Source organism: Bombina bombina, chromosome 1 (genome assembly GCF_027579735.1).
Source record: "Bombina bombina isolate aBomBom1 chromosome 1, aBomBom1.pri, whole genome shotgun sequence".
Classification (NCBI taxonomy): domain Eukaryota; kingdom Metazoa; phylum Chordata; class Amphibia; order Anura; family Bombinatoridae; genus Bombina; species Bombina bombina.
Genome location: NC_069499.1, coordinates 164,653,955 through 164,675,964, shown reverse-complemented (window position 1 = coordinate 164,675,964; position 22,010 = coordinate 164,653,955). Strand labels below are relative to the sequence as shown.

The 22,010-nt window shown below is 35.3% G+C and overlaps 1 protein-coding gene across 1 annotated transcript in view; it reads right to left on the bottom strand.

The window, feature by feature from the left end:
- Window positions 1–22,010, bottom strand: part of DESI2 (desumoylating isopeptidase 2) — a 58,507-nt gene that overhangs the window by 6,347 nt on the left and 30,150 nt on the right. Inside the window, exons 3-4 of the mRNA XM_053711285.1 lie at window positions 14,737–14,830; window positions 13,541–13,682 (exon numbers count right to left, since the gene is read on the bottom strand). Coding sequence (XP_053567260.1) covers window positions 13,541–13,682; window positions 14,737–14,830 — 236 coding nt within the window. The remainder of the gene's footprint in view (window positions 1–13,540; window positions 13,683–14,736; window positions 14,831–22,010) is intronic.

Genomic DNA, 22,010 nt, shown 5'->3' with positions numbered 1-22,010 from the left:
ACATTTCACTGGTCTCACTGAAAACTGAAAAACTAAACTCCTCTCCTCTCAAGATTCTATATGCACGCACAAATCTGTTTTAAATAAAACAAAAGCTTCCCAGTTTAGATGGGTGCTGTTCAGAGATAAGTTTAAAACTTCCAGTAAGTGAGTGCCAAAATTAGTACTTCCCTTGCTTTTTCCCCATTTGAGTGAGAACTTTAGCATTGTTACCTTTTTGCCACTTTTTTTATTAAGATATATAAGTTGATCATTTTTATAGGGGTTAAGGACTTCTCAGTCAAACTCTGATATATAACTATTTAAAAGAAGAATATATATATATATATATATATATATATATATATATATATATATATATATATATATATATATATATGGAGCTGATCAGGGTAGATGGAAAATACACTATTATGACACTTTTCTGAAGTTCTTATGTACAGGGCATTGGTCTTTTATAACACCACACTCACATTATAACTGGCAACACTCATTGCTTTCCAACTAATATGCTATCCATTAGACTTTTTATATTATTATAAAACTCTTACCCTACCTGCTATCAAAGTATAGCTCATGGAATCTAGGCATTAAAATTTGCCTAGAGCAAAGAGGACTCTTTCTGTTGTTCATAGGACTATGGATCATCTATTTCACATAGGATTTAGTGCCTGCATAGCTCTTAACTTAGCAAATCTAAAGTAAGGTAATATCTATACTTGTCCTTTGCTTTAATAAACTAGGTGGTCCCCAACATCAGAGATACTTTCCCTGTCTGTAGTATCCCATTCTAGATAATGTCATTTTTTAGCTTGATATTACTACAAGGACTCTCCTCTATACCACCGTAGTAACCCCATTAACTACATATAACAGATCCTGAACAGCAGAGTGTAGAACAACTATTAAGGCAATGGGCAGACCAGGAGGTGAAAGTGTGGTTGAGAAAGACCATAAAACAAGTTTCTCTAATTAAGTTGCCATCTTGTTTGTATGCAGTTTTATTCTAGGAAGACATCTCCATACTGAGGCACATAAGTTGCAGAATGACATTGGTAAAGAATAATGTGGCATTTTACTTTATTTGAACTATTTAATGCAAGCAATAAACTCTTCCTGGCAGTCTGGTAAATTCCATTATCCACCAACTCCAGAAGACTACTTCGCTACTTCATTAATTTAACCCTCTTTGCCTTTGACGTATGTTGCTTTCAATAGTAAAGATTGATATCTGATGCTTTTACATTACACTAGCTAACAAATCTATTCCAGTTATTTTATGCATCTCATTATGTGTGATATTTTTAGCTTCATACAGCTGTTAATTTGTTCTATTACCCTCTCTGTAGAAAAGTCAAGTATGGCAAATAATCATTCTTAGAAATAAAAACTTGATCTGCTAAAGTCTAATTTCTTGAATCCTACAAGATGCTTAACAAGAAAATGATTTACTCCTCCTAAATACATTTCTTTTTTTCAACATACTGATACTGTCTACGGGATAGATTTATCAAGCAGCGGATGCTGCAATCTACCCCCGAAGTTTCAGGTCCGCCTGAAACTTAAGTTAAGAAGCAGTGGTCGTAAGATTGGCCGCAAATGTGCAGGGGGCGGCATTGCACAAGCATTTTACAAGAAATTCTATATAAAGTTATAACGGAATCAGGCTCACACAATCTATAAAATATATAGTTGACCCAGGTTTAAATTTTGTCTTGGGTCTTTTAACCTTATATGAAGGAAAAAATGTGCAGACCCTTGATAAATAAATTAAAAAGGAAGAACGGTAGAAACTATATAAGTTGCTACACAAAAGACAGAGATTTCAGCACATTATTTTTATTTAATTAAACAGAATACATCATTCAAAAAACCACCATATAAAGTGGTATATTTCAGTGCTTTTCCAAAAGTGCAAACATGTTAAGGCAGAGCATCTACATAGACATATTGTAGACAAATGAACCATCTAAAATACTCAAGAGCAACGGTTGCTATATAGACCTAAATACCAAAAAAGGCAAAGAACAAGAATAACAAGTGAATATAGAATTGACTTAACACAGCAACACCTCCACTAGAGGGCGGCTTCGCATATGTAGTGAAAATTGGCCACCATAGTGATCCATGAGGATCTATGCTTGTTATGACACTCGCTCCTAATGATGTTTAAATACATTGCAAACATAGTACGTCGCAACCAGATTAAACAGCAGAGTTACAGAGCAAAGGTGACCCATTGGTCAAATAGGGGTAATGTAGACTATGGGGTATGTACAACACCTATTTCAGCTGCTTGAGCTGCTTGTGCAATGTTAAATGCGGAGAGCGTATTGCTCTCTGCATTCAGCGTTGTCTTGCCGACCTGATCCGCACTGTCGGATCAGGTCCGCAAAACATTTCTTAAATATGCCTCAAAGTCTAAAAATACCACACTAATATATACACAGTGTTTTTAACCAGCAAACATCACAGAACAACTCAAAGGAAAGTGTATGGACATATAACATGAATCGTTATTATGAAGGCAGAGTTTTCTGTCAAACATATTGCAGTTCAATGCAGTTACGCTTTCAGTTCTTTTGTGAAGCAAATATAAATAAAGGTTATCTTAGTGTGCTCCCTTTATAGCATTCACTTTAGCGTCCATTTAATCCTGCCGTAGAGCCAGTAAAAGTCTGTGACTTTCCAGAGTAAAAAGGAAGACAAAGTTACCATGCCATTATGCAAGCTGTAAATTACTCATTGTCCTCCTTATTACCAGCTTGTGGCTCCAAAAGGTCGTCATCGTGAGGGCATCGCTACAGATAGCAAGCGTGTAGCAAAAGACAGACCAATTTCTGTTTGCACTGAGGAAACCCCTATGATGATGTAGTCACGTGGGGGGTTAAACGTGCATCGGCAGTAACGGCAGTTACGTACTCTGAGCGGGTTGCTCTGCTTTAGACCTAACCGAAGGCTACACTGTTTCCAGCAAACCAGCATCTAAGGAGAAATTGGTCTGTCTTTTGCTACACGCTTGCTATCTGTAGCGATGCCCTCCCGATGACGACCTTTTGGAGCCACAAGCTGGTAATATGGAGGACAATGAGTAACTTACAGCTTGCATAATGGCATGGTAACTTTGTCTTACTTTTTACTCTGGAAAGTCACAGACTTTTACTGGCTCTACGGCAGGATTAAATGGACGCTAAAGTGAATGCTATAAAGGGAGCACACTAAGACAACCTTTATTTATATTTGCTTCACAAAAGAACTGAAAGCGTACCTGCATTGAACTGCAATATTTATGACAGAAAACTCTGCCTTTATAATAACGATTCATGTTATATGTCCATACACTTTCCTTTGAGTTGTTCTGTGGTTTTTGCTGGTTAAAAACACTGTATATATTAGTGTGGTATTTTTAGACTTTGTGTGGGGCTGTACATAGATCCTAAACAGCATTTTATTTTAATGGTACCAAGTACTAATCAATATTAGTGGTACCCGCTGAAATAGGTGTTGTACATACCCCATAGTCTACATTACCCCTATTTGACCAATGGGTCACCTTTGCTCTGTATTAAAATATATCGAGGGAGAGAGAGAGCGCTGAAAAGAGTCACCTCAAAGTACACAGGTTGATATAAAAAATCCCCAGATGAAATTGATGAGTTAAAATCTATGTTAATTGTCTTCCTGCGCTAAAGGCCAGGCTAAGTGGTCCTAAAGCTAAAACTATTGAGGTGAAACGGGATAGATGGAAATAATCACTCTGGACATAAAATATATTATATATAAGCTAATATTTATTATTTAATAAAAAATGATGATTAAAATTATTCTTTGAAAATTTATTCTTTGAAAAAAAATTTAAAATTTTATTCTTTGAAATTTTTTTAAAAACAGTTAAATTTGTGTTAAAAAGCTGATATAATAAAGTTTTCTTTTTTTTAGCAAAAATGACAGAGGCAAAAAGATAAATAGATAAGAAGTAGGTGTAGTGAGTATACTGAGCAGAGGATATAGTTAGTATACACAGCACATATAGTTAATATAGTTAGTATAGTTAATGTGGTTAATATAACAACAGATACAGTTAGTATATACAGCAAGTGTGATTGGTGCAGTGGATTAGAGAATCATGGAAAATTAATAGGAAAAAATTGGGGTTAAAGTGTCAACTAAAATGGTGTCAGCTAAAAGTGTGTAAACTAAAAAATGGTGTAAGTTAAATAGCTATTAAATGAATAACACCTTATTTCATGTATTAGACAGTTATCTGCATGTTGTGCAAAAAAGCAATGTTAATAGAGCTAAGTTAATGAAGCTAAAAATAATAAAGCTAAGTTAATAAAGCTAAAATTTTAGAGATTGGTAGCAAGCCTTAGTATAAGAAATAGCCATATATATATTCCAACATAATTATGATTGAACTGAAAAATGGAACAAAAGTTCGTTAAAAGTTATTTTCTGTGCACAGGTAAAGAGTTTTGGCATATGCAAAATGTTAGGCAGATGTAAATTTTAGTGCCGTCTCCTTTTTATATTAAAAGTACCTTGTGAGATCAGACTCAAAGTCCGTTATGTTATCCAATCTTATAGTAAACGGAAATGAAGTAATCCGAAGTGCAGGTAATAACAGGTTACCTTAAACTGCTTTTTCCCAAGGAAGCATCTGTCAGGTTGTAAATATAATACCTTATTTCTTTCCTTGTCCTTTATGGTAAAGCCAGGTTACCATTAGGAATTTCGAGCAGCATACAGGACTGCTGTGGCGTTAATGTAGCGCTTTTGTCCCGCGTCTGGAAGCAGGGTAATTCTCGTCCGGTCTTTTTCCTGATGGTGGTAGTCTGACGTCACAGACTACGGTGGCTCAAATTGGCCAAAAAGAAGTAACGCGTTTCGGTCGTGGACCTTTCTCAAACTTCTGATTTGCTCAGTGTTCGTCTTGCTCTTTATATAGCAGAGCTTATGGCTTGACATGTGTAAGCACCTCCTTATTTAGTTTGCTGTCAAAACGCTACATCTGTAGGAAATGGGCAGTTATCGTTCTATCATATATGGTTTATAACACAAAAAACGAATGTTAGAGGAATACATTTGAACTAAAAGACTGAGTGTTTGCAATTATTTGCACTGACATGTATGTTACATTTTACGAGTGGGGGAAAGTCACATATAAAAAAGTATACTTTTTGCCTTCAAAGTTTTCGCTGTTTTGAGGGCGACATTGCTTGTAAGCCCAATATAATCTTGGCTTTTTTCATTTAGACTAGAGAATTTAAAAACTTACATAGATAGTGATAAAAGGGTAAAAATCATTACATGCTGCTATTGTATTGGTGTATATAAAACAGATGGTTATACATAATGGTTTATAGAGGGGGTATTTTTGTATGTGTAAATTTAATTATGAATCGTTGAAAATTTATAAAAAAAAATTAAAAATTGATTAAAAGATCGGTTCATTGAGCCTATATCTACATCAGAATATAGAGGTATATAGACGATATTCTGATAGTGTGGAAAGGGGAAATAGAAGAACTAGACTGGTTTATATCTCGCATGAATAACAATTTAAACAATCTAAAATTCACCTATACTAGCAGCTACTCAAATATCCAATTTCTAGATTTGGATATCAGAATAGAAGCAAATAAAATCTTTACTAAAACCTATTTTAAACCTGTTGACACAAATAACTATATACATGCGACCAGTTGCCATCTAGAAAGATGGAAGGACAATATTCCCAAAAGTCAATTTACTAGGATTCGTAACAATTGTAATAACGAGGAAGATTATTTACAACAGTCAAATATTTTAATAAATAGGTTTAAAGAGCGGGGATACAAAAAAGAAGTAATAGAAGCAGAAATGCTTATGTGTAAAGATAAACCAAGAGAACAACTGCTCAATACACACAAAAAAGATAGGTTGAAAAATGGAGAAATTTTTCTTCCATTTATAACACAGTATAATTGCAACAAAGAGATCATAGAAAGAATAATGAAAAAGCACTGGCCCATCCTGAAAAAAGATACAGTTTTGGGTTCATCTCTACCTGAATATCCAAAAATAATATATAAAAAATAAAAAAATCTAAAGAACATGTTAGTACCTACAGATCTAAAAAAGAAATCAAATATAAAAGACCAAAAAGACCTATGGGGAAGGGACGTGCAAGGATTTTTTCCATGCTGTACTTGCAAGGCCTGCAAATATGCCACAAAAAGAAAGTCTATTAGATCTACAACAACAGGCAAAGAGTTTCACATAAAAGGGACCCATAGATGTACTGACAAACATATTATATATCTACTAGAATGTAGCTGTGGAACCCAGTATGTGGGTGAGTCGGATAGAACAGCTCGGGATCGTATTAGGGAACACATCTCATCCATTGAACACATGAATGATGATAGAAATAAAGAACTCCCAGTACCAAAACATTTTAAAACATGCAATAATGGCAATCTGAAACATTTCAGCTATACTATCATAGACAAACTGAAGAGAAATTGGAGAGGAGGGAATCCAACTCATGCCCTCCTAAGATTAGAGGCCAAATGGATCTTTGATCTAGATACCCTAACCCCTAAAGGCATGAATTTAGAGTTCAATCTAGGGAGTTTTTTGCATGAATAAAGTATTTATATTATTTTCTATGTAATAAATAAGACATAGTTTGAACTTCTAGTCCTCTGATGGACGTCTAGGGATTGAATTTGTTCTACACTAACTGTCATTTGAAGACAATATATAATACAGTTCAATATAATGAGTTATATATTTCGAATTTTAAATTTTAAATTATAGATTTTTAATATGTAGATATAGGCTCAATGAACCGATCTTTTAATCAATTTTTAAATTTTTTTTATAAATTTTCAACGATTCATAATTAAATTTACACATACAAAAATACCCCCTCTATAAACCATTATGTATAACCATCTGTTTTATATACACCAATAGAATAGCAGCATGTAATGATTGTTTAAATTGTTATTCATGCGAGATATAAACCAGTCTAGTTCTTCTATTTCCCCTTTCCACACTATCAGAATATAGAGGTATATAGACGATATTCTGATAGTGTGGAAAGGGGAAATAGAAGAACTAGACTGGTTTATATCTCGCATGAATAACAATTTAAACAATCTAAAATTCACCTATACTAGCAGCTACTCAAATATCCAATTTCTAGATTTGGATATCAGAATAGAAGCAAATAAAATCTTTACTAAAACCTATTTTAAACCTGTTGACACAAATAACTATATACATGCGACCAGTTGCCATCTAGAAAGATGGAAGGACAATATTCCCAAAAGTCAATTTACTAGGATTCGTAAGAATTGTAATAACGAGGAAGATTATTTACAACAGTCAAATATTTTAATAAATAGGTTTAAAGAGCGGGGATACAAAAAAGAAGTAATAGAAGCAGAAATGCTTATGTGTAAAGATAAACCAAGAGAACAACTGCTCAATACACACAAAAAAGATAGGTTGAAAAATGGAGAAATTTTTCTTCCATTTATAACACAGTATAATTGCAACAAAGAGATCATAGAAAGAATAATGAAAAAGCACTGGCCCATCCTGAAAAAAGATACAGTTTTGGGTTCATCTCTACCTGAATATCCAAAAATAATATATAAAAAAATCAAAAAATCTAAAGAACATGTTAGTACCTACAGATCTAAAAAAGAAATCAAATATAAAAGACCAAAAAGACCTATGGGGAAGGGACGTGCAAGGATTTTTTCCATGCTGTACTTGCAAGGCCTGCAAATATGCCACAAAAAGAAAGTCTATTAGATCTACAACAACAGGCAAAGAGTTTCACATAAAAGGGACCCATAGATGTACTGACAAACATATTATATATCTACTAGAATGTAGCTGTGGAACCCAGTATGTGGGTGAGTCGAATAGAACAGCTCGGGATCGTATTAGGGAACACATCTCATCCATTGAACACATGAATGATGATAGAAATAAAGAACTCCCAGTACCAAAACATTTTAAAACATGCAATAATGGCAATCTGAAACATTTCAGCTATACTATCATAGACAAACTGAAGAGAAATTGGAGAGGAGGGAATCCAACTCATGCCCTCCTAAGATTAGAGGCCAAATGGATCTTTGATCTAGATACCCTAACCCCTAAAGGCATGAATTTAGAGTTCAATCTAGGGAGTTTTTTGCATGAATAAAGTATTTATATTATTTTCTATATAATAAATAAGACATAGTTTGAACTTCTAGTCCTCTGATGGACGTCTAGGGATTGAATTTGTTCTACACTAACTGTTATTTGAAGACAATATATAATACAGTTCAATATAATGAGTTATATATTTCGAATTTTAAATTTTAAATTATAGATTTTTAATATGTAGATATAGGCTCAATTAACCGATCTTTTAATCAATTTTTAAATTTTTTTTATAAATTTTCAACGATTCATAATTAAATTTACACATACAAAAATACCCCCTCTATAAACCATTATGTATAACCATCTGTTTTATATACACCAATACAATAGCAGCATGTAATGATTTTTACCCTTTTATCACTATCTATGTAAGTTTTTAAATTCTCTAGTCTAAATGAAAAAAGCCAAGATTATATTGGGCTTACAAGCAATGTCGCCCTCAAAACAGCGAAAACTTTGAAGGCAAAAAGTATACTTTTTTATATGTGACTTTCCCCCACTCGTAAAATGTAACATACATGTCAGTGCAAATAATTGCAAACACTCAGTCTTTTAGTTCAAATGTATTCCTCTAACATTCGTTTTTTGTGTTATAAACCATATATGATAGAACGATAACTGCCCATTTCCTACAGATGTAGCGTTTTGACAGCAAACTAAATAAGGAGGTGCTTACACATGTCAAGCCATAAGCTCTGCTATATAAAGAGCAAGACGAACACTGAGCAAATCAGAAGTTTGAGAAAGGTCCACGACCGAAACGCGTTACTTCTTTTTGGCCAATTTGAGCCACCGTAGTCTGTGACGTCAGACTACCACCATCAGGAAAAAGACCGGACGAGAATTACCCTGCTTCCAGACGCGGGACAAAAGCGCTACATTAACGCCACAGCAGTCCTGTATGCTGCTTGAAATTCCTAATGGTAACCTGGCTTTACCATAAAGGACAAGGAAAGAAATAAGGTATTATATTTACAACCTGACAGATGCTTCCTTGGGAAAAAGCAGTTTAAGGTAACCTGTTATTACCTGCACTTCAGATTACTTCATTTCCGTTTACTATAAGATTGGATAACATAACGGACTTTGAGTCTGATCTCACAAGGTACTTTTACTATAAAAAGGAGACGGCACTAAAATTTACATCTGCCTAACATTTTGCATATGCCAAAACTCTTTACCTGTGCACAGAAAAGAACTTTTAACGAACTTTTGTTCCATTTTTCAGTTCAATCATAATTATGTTGGAATATATATATATATGGCTATTTCTTATACTAAGGCTTGCTACCAATCTCTAAAATTTTAGCTTTATTAACTTAGCTTTATTATTTTTAGCTTCATTAACTTAGCTCTATTAACATTGCTTTTTTGCACAACATGCAGATAACTGTCTAATACATGAAATAAGGTGTTATTCATTTAATAGCTATTTAACTTACACAATTTTTTAGTTTACACACTTTTAGCTGACACCATTTTAGTTGACACTTTAACCCCAATTTTTTCCTATTAATTTTCCATGATTCTCTAATCCACTGCACCAATCACACTTGCTGTATATACTAACTGTATCTGTTGTTATATTAACCACATTAACTATACTAACTATATTAACTATATGTGCTGTGTATACTAACTATATCCTCTGCTCAGTATACTCACTACACCTACTTCTTATCTTTTTATCTTTTTGCCTCTGTCATTTTTGCTGAAAAAAAGAAAACTTTATTATATCAGCTTTTTAACACAAATTTAACTGTTTTTAAAAAAATTTCAAAGAATAAAATTTTAAATTTTTTTTCAAAGAATAAATTTTCAAAGAATAATTTTAATCATCATTTTTTATTAAATAATAAATATTAGCTTATATATAATATATTTTATGTCCAGAGTGATTATTTCCATCTATCCCGTTTCACCTCAATAGTTTTAGCTTTAGGACCACTTAGCCTGGCCTTTAGCGCAGGAAGACAATTAACATACACCTTTGCTCTGTAACTCTGCTGTTTAATCTGGTTGCGACGTACTATGTTTGCAATGTATTTAAACATCATTAGGAGCGAGTGTCATAACAAGCATAGATCCTCATGGATCACTATGGTGGCCAATTTTCCCTACATATGCGAAGCCGCCCTCTAGTGGAGGTGTTGCTGTGTTAAGTCAATTCTATATTCACTTGTTATTCTTGTTCTTTGTCTTTTTTGGTATTTAGGTCTATATAGCAACCGCTCTTGAGTATTTTAGATGGTTAATTTGTCTACAATATGTCTATGTAGATGCTCTGCCTTAACATGTTTGCACTTTTGGAAAAGCACTGAAATATACCACTTTTTATGGTGTTTTTTTGAATGATGTATTCTGTTTAATTAAATAAAAATAATGTGCTGAAATCTCTGTCTTTTGTGTAGCAACTTATTTAGTTTCTACCGTTCTTCCTTTTTAATTTATTTATCATTTTACAAGAAATGCTTGTGCAATGATAAATGCTGACAGCGTATGCTGTCGTCATTTATCGATGTCAGGCGGACATGATCCGCTACAGTGGATCATGTTCGCTCGACAGTTGATAAATCTACCCCTATAGCTTCAGATATATTATAGATTAGATCAAAATATAATTTTTTTTTACTATATTCTTGTCTTTTTTTTATATATTGCTTGGCAGCTACTTTAACACATACATTAAGGTGAATAAAATTGATAATCTTCCAAACCTAATAATATCGGTACTATGAGAAATTTGTTATGATAATCAATATATAATGATCATCTGTATTTATTTTTCAGGTCTCGTTATTAAAATACAAACAGAGAATACAGGAAATATGTTCACAAAATATAAAAAACTGAATTTTCAGAACAAAATGGCTTCTTCAAGCAAAAGTCAGTTTTTAGTGTGACCTCCCTTTGGCACTAAGCACATCTTGAACTCTTTTGGGGAGACTATCCTAAAGTGTTTTCTGAAGTAATCTTCTGGTATATTATACCAGGCTTCTTTTAGCACTTCCCAGAGTTCTTCTTTAGATTTAGGTTGTCTTTTATTTATTTCTCTGTCCAGGTGATCCCATAGTGCCTCCATAATATTCAGGTCTGGACACTGTGGAGGCTAGTCAATGACTGTCAGTGTTTTATTAGCTGTTTTTATCTCCAAGTATGATTTCACTGCATTAGCAGTGTGCTTGGGATCGTTATCATGTTAAAAAATAAAATCATTCCCAATCAGGCACTATCCAGAAGGAATGGCATGATGAACTAAAACCTGTCTGTACTTTTTAGCATTCAGGATCCCATCAATTTAGACAATATTGCCAACAGCACTGGCAGAAATGCAGCTCCAATCCAGGACAGACCCTCCACCATGTTTCACTAAAGGCCGCAAGCACTTATTCTTCCATCTCTCTCCAATTCTTCTTCTCACATATTGTCGACGATTGGACCCAAAAATGTAAAACTTGGATTCTTCACTCCATAATACTCTTTTACATTAATCTTCATTCCAATCTTTGTGAGCTTTAGCATATCTTAGCCTTTTCACCCTGTTCCCCTTCCAAAAAAAGTGGTTTCTTGGCTGCTACCCTTCCACAAAGACTATTCCTGATCAAGCTTCTTCAGACTTTAGAAGGGTCAACTTGGCATCCTGATGAAGCTGCCAGATGTTGAGCCAGTTCCTTGCTGGACTTCTTACGGTCTCTCAAAGAAGAAAATGAAAAACTTCTCATCAGATTTTGAAAGTTTTCTTGGCCTTCCAATCCTTTTTTTGTTCTTGACCTCTCCTGATTCTTCAAATTTCTTTATAACAGCTTGAATACCACATCTTGAGTATCCAGTTTGTTTGCTGATTTCCCTTTGAAAGTGGCCTTGCTGATGCAAAAATATGATTTTATGTCTGTTAAATTCTGTGATCTTTGGCATTTTGAATGGAATGATGTGATTGAAAGTTGGTCTTATAAGCAAGCTTCCAATGAATTAAACTCATACCACATGTGTATGTAATGCTCAAGCATGTCATGCACAAACCTTGTGTAATAGTCATTTTTCACAGCAGTCATTTTGACATGAAATAGTAGGTAAAATACATGTGTTAGCAATGATATTAATTACATTAATTAGGATTTCATTCCATGTAGGTTTACTAGAGCCAGGTTCCTGCTATTGCTCAAGTATAAGGGGAGATCACACTAAATACTTGCCACTTTAGCCTATAGAAGCAGTTTTTTTTTCAGATTTTTTTTCCCTTTTTATTTATTACTGCATACAAATATCCTGTATTTTCTGGTTGTGTTCTAATAAAGAGACTGAGAAATAATTATATATGGTCATTATACCATTGCTAAAACAACAAATCTAATGGTGGCCTAAGACTTTTTCACAGTACTGTGTATATATATATATATATATACACACACATATAATTTAATTTGTATTTATTTTATTTTTTTTAATGATATCCGACATACTTAATAAAATTGAATCATTAAATAAGTGGAGTGATGAACGATTGAAGAATTTATGTCGGTCAGCTACAATTCTGGCCCTGATAATGGTAACAAGGCCACTGAAACGATTTCTAAAGCCAGAATTCTAAATTCAGAAAAAATAGAGAAACAATGGAACCCTTTTGATAATGGTTTAATTAGGTGCGTTTAATAAGAGCATTTCGATGCAGAAGTAAAAAAATAAAAACTATGGATAATGTAGAAGATATTTAGAGCCTGAAAATATGTTAAGCTCTACACATCTGTAAAGGGTGATTTTGACTGGAAATAAGTAAAAAAAATAATTGCCAGCTGTCCCTTATTTTTATGCACATTTATTTCACATATGACAGCAACACAAACTGTATGTGAATATTTTTATTCCTATTTTGTGAATTCGTTTTATTTATGGCTTTGCTCCAACACCAGCTGTTTATGAGTTGCTATAATAACATAGAACTAACGCCTCCAGATTTATTTTGACACAGTCATCAACTAGAACATTATAGATTAACATTCCTTAAATAAAGATTTAAAAGACATGTAGAATTTTCATGTTTTTGCAAAATTTGCATTGTTTTGTGGTTCATGGACATAACACTTATCTTTTCTGCTGTGACAGAATATGGTCAAATATAACTATGCCCCTCTGACAATCAATCAATCAATTATTTTGTAGAATGCTAGTGTCAAGGTACTGTCACAGTATGTATACTTTCCTGGATTTCCCTGATGCCTTCTGGGATTTGAACACTTAGGAAGACTTGTAGAGAGAACCTCAGGTGTTTTGTGGGCAGAGCCTGAGTTGTACTTCAACAAGCTATGGAAGTACCATAAGTACTTACCTCAGCCAGCACTGCAGAGAAGTGATTGCAGTTCTTGTGCATTAAATGGTAGGCATTGCCCTTATATTCCTTCCCCAACTCTTCCATGATATTATCAATATCCTCCTCTGTGAAATCTGTGGTACCAAGGACTATAGCTTCCCTGTAAAAAGCAATACACAGTGTGGTAGCTCTACTTATCAGCATTCTCAATCATATGCCGTATTATCCAGTGTATTCTTTATGAAGCGTTAAACTTTAGATGTAGATACAGACTTCTTGAAGTATCATTGAAAAATCGTTAAAGGGACCCATGTTTCTTTCATTTTTCAGACAGAGCATATAATTTGAAACAAATTTCCAATTTACTTCTGTTATCAAATTGCTTAAAGGGACACTAAACCCAACATTTTTCTTTCATGTTTCAGATAGAGAATACAATTTTAAACAGCATTCCAATTTACTTCTATTTTCTAATTTGCTTCATTCTTTAGATATGCTTTGTTGAAGAAATAGCAATGCATATGGGTGAGCCAATCACACGAGGCATCTATGTGCAGCAACCAATCAACAGCTACTGAGCCTATCTAGATATGCTTTTCAGCAATGTATATCAAGAGAATGAAGCAAATTGGATAATAGAAGTAAATTAGAAAGTTGTTTAAAATCGCATGCTCTTTCTAAATCATGAAAGAAAAAATATGGCTTTCATGTCCCTTTAATTCATTTGGTATCCTTTGTTGCAGGAGCCATAATGCACTACTGGGAGCTAGCTGAACACATCAGGTGTGCCAGTGCCAAGAAGCATGTAAGTACATCCACCAATCAGCAGCTAGTTCTTAAGCTTACCTAAGTATGCTCTTCAACAAGGGACACCAAAGGAACAAAATTAGATAATATAATTCTATTGGGAAGTTGTTTAAAATGATGTGTTCTATCAGTATAATGAAAGTTAACTGTCCCTTTAATCATACATTGCATAACCAAGTAGTATTAATACAAAGAACTGTATAAGAGTTGAATAAGGGAGTTTAAATAAACAGATCTTTAAAAAATATACATTGTAATTAGTTAGTGATTTAATTAATGGTGGATTTTGGGTTCTGAAAAAATATAACAAATTGCACAAGTGATAGATATTAAAATTAGCAAACACAGGGGCATCGGAGTTTCAGTGAAATGATGTGGAATTCTCTTTAAAATGTTTCCAAACATACTTGAATTTAAATGTTTCTCCAAGCTCCACAGCACTGCCTGGTGTAATCTCAAAAATCCCACTGAATGGGTACGGATGTCCTCCATAGGCAAACTCTAAATGGAAAGAGTAATCGATAAAAAAAATCATTAGAACACATTCTGTAGATTACTTATCACACAATGGGCCAAATTACAAGTGGAGCACTATTTAACGCTTCAGTTTGAGCATTAACTGTGCTAGAAGTAAGCTTTTTGCGTGTGTCCGGATGTGCTCGTATTATAAGTTGAAAGTAAACTGTTTTTGCTTGCGCGCTAACCAGAGGCATATTTTGGCCTAGGCAAACTAGGCACTTGCCTAGAGTGACAGAATTGGGGGGGCAGCACTTTTTGAGACTTGCTACACACACTCACTTCACCCACACTGCACTACACAGGCAAACGCTTCAGTTTGAGCATTAACTGTGCTAGAAGTAAGCTTTTTGCGTGTGTCCGGATGTGCTCGTATTATAAGTTGAAAGTAAACTGTTTTTGCTTGCGCGCTAACCAGAGGCATATTTTGGCCTAGGCAAACTAGGCACTTGCCTAGGGTGACAGAATTGGGGGGGCAGCACTTTTTGAGACTTGCTACACACACTCACTTCACCCACACTGCACTACACAGGCAAACTGCACTATACACACTCACCATATACAAACCCACACACGTGCACTTTGGAAATGCCATAAATAGAGCCACGTTATACCCTTGCCAAAAAAGGCTTAAAACCTGGGGGGGCAGCAGAATGTTGAGTGCCTAGGGCAGTACAAAACCTAAATACGCCACTGGCGCTAACCCAACGCACGGAAAAAGCCAAACTTACAATATTGCACGCACGATAACATATTCCCCCCAAGTCAATGGAGCAAAAAAAGTGTGAAAAAACCCTACTCGTGTGCTAACACAACATGAAAATATGAATATTTTGCATTCCAATGTTCTTCACGTAGAAGTATATGTTCTTTTTATTCATAAATAAATTTATATATATATATATATATAAACAGAGGTGGAACTACTATTGGTGAAGAAGGTGCAGTGGCACCAGAGCCCAAGTGCTGGGGGGCCCATAGCAGCCAGTCTATACATAGGTTTGAGCAGAATGTGTACAATCCTAATGCAGGGCAGCCTTTTATTAGTGCCGGTTGCAGGTCTATCTTATCTATCTATCCTCCAAATCATTACACAGAGCAGAATGTATATAACTACTATTGCTTACTACTGAGTTATTTTTGAGGGCCCTAAAAAAAGCTTGGCATCAGGGCCCTATGTTGAGTATGGCCACTACTGTATAGGAATATCTTTTTATAAATTCATAGAACATATTCTGCTTTGTGCAGAACATTGAAATGTGAAATATTTATAGTAAATACACAGTAAAACACTTTCGGCCAGATTACGAGTTTTGCGTTATGAGGGGTGCAGTGCTAATTTGCACGTTATTGTCACCGCTCACTTTCCTACAGCGCTGGTATTACAGGTTTTTATAAACCCGGCGTTAAATGGCAAGAAGTGAGCGTAGAGCAAAATTGTGCTCCATACCGCACTCCAATACCAGCGCTGCTTAAGTCAGCGGTGAGCTGGTTGTACTTGCTTGTGTACAATTTCCCCATAGACATCAATGGGGAGAGCAGGCTGAAAAAGCCTAACACCTGCAATAAAGCAGCGTAAAGCTCAGTAACGCAGCCCCATTGATTCCTATGCGGAAACGAAATTTATGTTTACACCTAACACCCTAACATGAACCCCGAGTCGAAACACCCCTAATCTTACACTTATTAACCCCTAAACTGCCGCCCCCGACATCGCTGACATCTACATTATACTTATTAACCCCTAATCTGCCGCTCCGGACATCGCCGACACTTACATTATATTTATTAACCCCTAATCTTCGGCCCCAACGTCGCCCCACTATAATAAACATATTAACCCCTAAACCGCCGTACTCCCGCCTCACAAACACTAGTTAAATATTATTAATCCCTAATCTGCCATCCCTAACATCGCCGCCACCTACCTACATTTATTAACCCCTAATCTGCTGCCCCCAACGTCGCCACCACTATATTAAATTTATTAACCCCTAAACCTAAGTCTAACCCTAACACCCCCTAACTTAAATATAATTAAAATAAATCTAAATAAAAATTCCTATCATTAACTAAATTATTCCTATTTAAAACAAAATACTTACCTATAAAATATACCCTAAGCTAGCTACAATATAACAGTTAATAATAGTTACATTGTAGCTAGCTTAGGGTTTATTTTTATTTTACAGGTAAGTTTGTATTTATTTTAACTAGGTAGACTAGTTAGTAAATAGTTATTAACTATTTACTAACTACCTAGTTAAAATAAAAATAAAACCTAACCTTAGTTACACTAACACCTAACCTTACAGTACAATTAAATACATTACCTAAATTAAATACAATTAACAAAATTAAATACAATTACCTAAATTAAAAAAAAACACACTAAATTACACAAAATAAAAAACAAATTACAAGATATTTAAACTAATTACACCTAATCTAATAGCCCTATCAAAATAAAAAAGCCCCCCCAAAATAAAAAAAACCCTAGCCTAAACTAAACTGCCAATAGCCCTTAAAAGGGTCTTTTGCGGGGCATTGCCCCAAAGAAATCAGCTCTTTTATCTGTACAAAATATACAAATAACCCCCCCACCAGTAAAACCCACCACCCACACAACCAACCCCCCAAATAAAACCCCAACTAAAAAAACCTAAGCTCCCCATTGTCCTGAAAAGGGTATTTGTATAGGCATTGTCCTTAAAAGGGCATTTAGCTCTATTGCTGCCCAAACCCTAATCTAAAAATAAAACCCACCCAATAAACACTTAAAAAAACCTAACACTAACCCCTGAAGATCCACTTACAGTTTTGAAGAGCTAACATCCATCCTCAACGATGCCAGCAGAAGTCCTCAATGAAGCGGCAAGAAGGCCTCAACGAAGCCGGGAGAAGTCTTCATCCAAGCCGGGAGAAGTGGTCCTCCAGATGGGCAGAAGTCTTCATCCAGATGGCATCTTCTATCTTCATCCATCTGGCGCGGAGCGGGTCCATCTTCAAGACATCCGACGCGGATCATTCTCTTCGTTCAACGTCTTCTTGAACAATGAATGTTCCTTTAAATGACATCATCCAAGATGGCGTCCCTTAGATTCTGATTGGCTGATAGAATTCTGTCAGCCAATCGGAATTAAGGTTGAAATAATCCTATTGGCTGATGCAATCAGCCAATAGGATTGAACTTCAATCCTATTGGCTGATCCAATCGGCCAATAGGATTGAGCTCACATTCTATTGGCTGTTCCAATCAGAATGCGAGCTCAATCTTATTGGCTGATTGGATCAGCTAATAGGATTGAAGTTCAATCCTTTTGGCTGATTGCATCAGCTAATAGGATTTTTTTAATCTTAATTCCGATTGGCTGATAGAATTCTATCAGCCAATCGGAATCTAAGGGACGCCATCTTGGAAAACGTCACTTAAAGGAACCTTCATTCGTCGGGTAGTCGTCGGAAGAAGAGGATGCTCCGTGTCGGATGTCTTGAAGATGGACCCGCTCCGCGCCAGATGGATGAAGATAGAAGATGCCGTCTGGATGAAGACTTCTGCCCGTCTGGAGGACCACTTCTCCCGGCTTGGATGAAGACTTCTCCCGGCTTCGTTGAGGACTTCTTGCCGCTTCGATGAGGACTACTCCCGGCTTCGTTGAGGATGGATGTCGGCTCTTCAAAACTGTAAGTGGATCTTCAGGGGTTAGTGTTTTTTTAAGGGTTTATTGGGTGGGTTTTATTTTTAGGTTAGGGCTTTGGGCTGCAATAGAGCTAAATGCCCATACAAATGCCCTTTTCAGGGCAATGGGGAGCTTAGTTTTTGTTAGCTAGGGTTTTATTTGGGGGGTTAGTTGTTTGGGTGTTGGGTTTAACTGTTGGGGGGGTGTTTGTATTTTGTTTTACAGGTAAAAGAGCTGATTTCTTTGGGGAAATGCCCCGCAAAAGGCTCTTTTAAGGGCTATTGGTAGTTTAGTTTAGGCTAGGGTTTTTTTTTATTTTGGGGGGGCTTTTTTTATTTTGATAGGGCTATTAGATTAGGTGTAATTAGTATAAATATTTTGTAATTTGTTTTTTATTTTGTGCAATTTAGTGGGGGGGTTTTGTAATTTAGGTATTGTATTTAATTTAGGTAATTTATTTAATTGTAGTGTAAGGTTAGATGTTAGTGTAACTCAGGTTAGGTTTTATTTTACAGGTAAATTTGTATTTATTTTAGCTAGGTAGTTAGTAAATAGTTAATAACTATTTAGTAACTATTCTACCTAGTTAAAATAAATACAAACTTGCCTGTGAAATAAAAATAAAACCTAAGCTAGATACCATGTAACTAATAGTTATATTGTAGCTAGCTTAGGGTTTATTTTATAGGTAAGTATTTAGTTTTAAATAGGAATTATTTAGTTATTATTAGTAGGTTTTATTTAGATTTGTTTTAATTATATTAAAGTTAGTGGGTGTTAGGGTTAGGGTTAGACTTAGGTTTAGGGTTTAATAACATTAGTATAGTGGCGGCGACTTTGGGGGTGGCAGATTAGGGGTTAATAAATGTAGGTAGGTTGCAGCGATGTTAGGGGCAGCAGATTAGAGGTTAATAATATTTAACTAGTGTTTGCGATGCGGGAGTACAATGTTTAAGGGGTTAATATGTTTATTATAGTGGCAGCGATGTCGGGAGCGGCAGATTAGGGGTTAATAATTTTATTTTAGTGTTTGCGATGCGGGAGGGCCTCGGTTTAGGGGTTAATAGGTAGTTTATGGGTGTTAGTGTACTTTTAAGCACTTTAGTTATGAGTTTTATGCTACAGCTTTGTATTGTAAAACTCATAACTACTGACTTTAGAATGCATTATGAATCTTGCGGGATAGGCTGTACCGCTCACTTTTTGGCCTAAAAAAAAAAGCTTGTAATAGCGGCGCTATGGAAGTCCCATTGAAAAAAGACTTTACGAAAAGTGCGTAAGTTAATTTGCAGTATGGCCAAAAAAGGTGTGCGGTACAGCTGTACCTACAAGACTCGTCATAGCAGCGGTAGTAAAAAAGCAGCGTTATGAGCCTTAACGCTGCTTTTTTACTCATAACTCAAAACTCGTAATCTAGCCGTTTATTAATAATGAATATTGCATTTATATGATTTTTCATGCTTTCCCCTACTCAACTGCAAAGGGCTCCAATGCACTTTTATATATGTCTGTATCTGTACACACATATATATATATATATATATATATAAATATATATATAAACATATACATTTTTTTATAACACCTGAGACCTTAAATCTTTCAGCCCTTATTACTTTTTTGTGCAATATTTTTTTTTAAATAATTTTATTATATGGATGTTATTATAAATGTAACTGTGCTTTGTAAGGTATTATTTATGTGTTTTGTGAGACTTTTTGTTTCCCTAAACAGTTAGCCAGAGCTCCTAAGACGTGCTAACCCAATGCACGTTAAATTAAATTGCCCTTAAGCGATCACATTTATTCAACTTGTAACACGATCTGAAAACCTGATGAGCACAAACAGCTGAGAAAAACCCTTATTGCTTGCGCATAACTGTTAACATGCCACTCATAATCTGGCCCAATATAATTCCAATCTATACATCTATAGTATTATATCTAAACACACAATTTATACTTACCTGATAAATTAATTTATTTCATGGTGATGAGAGGCCACGATCCATTACTCATGGGAATTACCCTTCTCTACCACTAGGAGGAAGCAAAGAGTCCCAAACCCCAAGAGCTCTATAAACCCCTCACACATAACTCAGTCTAATGTATAGCCAAGCAAGTGAGGTAAGATAAAGAAATAAGAGCCATAAAAGGAGCAGGGGAAGATGTGCTGAACAAAAAAACTAACCCCAGTAAAAACACAAAGGTGGGGTATTGTGGACTCTCACCACCATGAAAGAAATTAATTTATCAGTTAAGTATAAATTATTTTTTCTTTCATACAGGTGGTTAAAGTCCATGATCCATTACTCACGGTAAGTTATACGCAAGCTCTGGCATCCATGAGTAATAACAGGGAGGGATTTAAAAAAACATATTTTTTCACTGAGAAATAAATTCCACAACTTCAAATAAATATATTCTTCCTTAATAGAAATGGAACAATTTTTTATAGTACAAACAACAGTGGGGACAGTTTTTGTTCCATAATACAGTGTAAAAACAGTAATGAGACCAGATATACACAGATAAGGAAAAAACAAGTAAAGAGCTCTGTACAAATGCTCTGAGTCTCTTTAAGCTTAGTGTCAATACACTAAAAAAACAGACTTCAGATTGAAAATGCCAAATAAATCCCCCCTGGCAGCACCTTGCATGAGTACTTACCCCTTACTAGCAACTAATGTACGATTAGATGTATCGAACTGGATGAATTACAGACCCAGAACACTGTACTGCTTATCTACACTTCTCAGGCTTCAGGAAATTTGAGAAAGGCCGGGGAAGTTGTGGGGGCTGGGGGGCTAACGGCAGGAGGGCAAAGAAGAAAATGGCAAAAAAAATCACAAACAAAACTAGAGAGTGTCAACTTAACTGTTAACTGCCAGCAGATATCTTAAGGGGCAAAGTACCTATTACAGAAAGGTGCTGAAAAAAGTCTCCACAGAGCTGCCAGAGGGTTAATAAAGCCATTCAGTATAGTAGTCTGTTGTGTTTTAAAAAATAGTATAAAGAATACAGGAACCTGCAAATTAGGCAAAACAAGTGTGTCAGGAGCAGAAACAGAGTGAGTGCCCAGGCTATGTTGTACCTGACTGAGGTACCTACAAATAGCCTCTGGCAGTGTGTGTGCTAAGGTAAAGCATTTACCTGCAAAAACACCCCTCCACTGGCTTACCAAGCATGCAGCTGCAGCAGTATCCAATTAAGAGTCCATCCACTGCAGATACGAGTATCGCAGAGGAAATATTGTAGGAAATACCAGAATCCCACAGTAGAAGGCTGCAAGACAAGTCCCTGTGACATCTGAGGGTAGCCATGGCAGAAATCTCATATAAAATACCATTATCACTTGTTTGAAAGTGAGAGAGCAGCCAAACGCTTAAAAAACGGCAGCCTTGAAAAAAACAGCACTATTTAATAGACACTCGTCCATTATCAAACAAACAGCAAAAAGCCAAATCAGTACTGAAACATATCAGC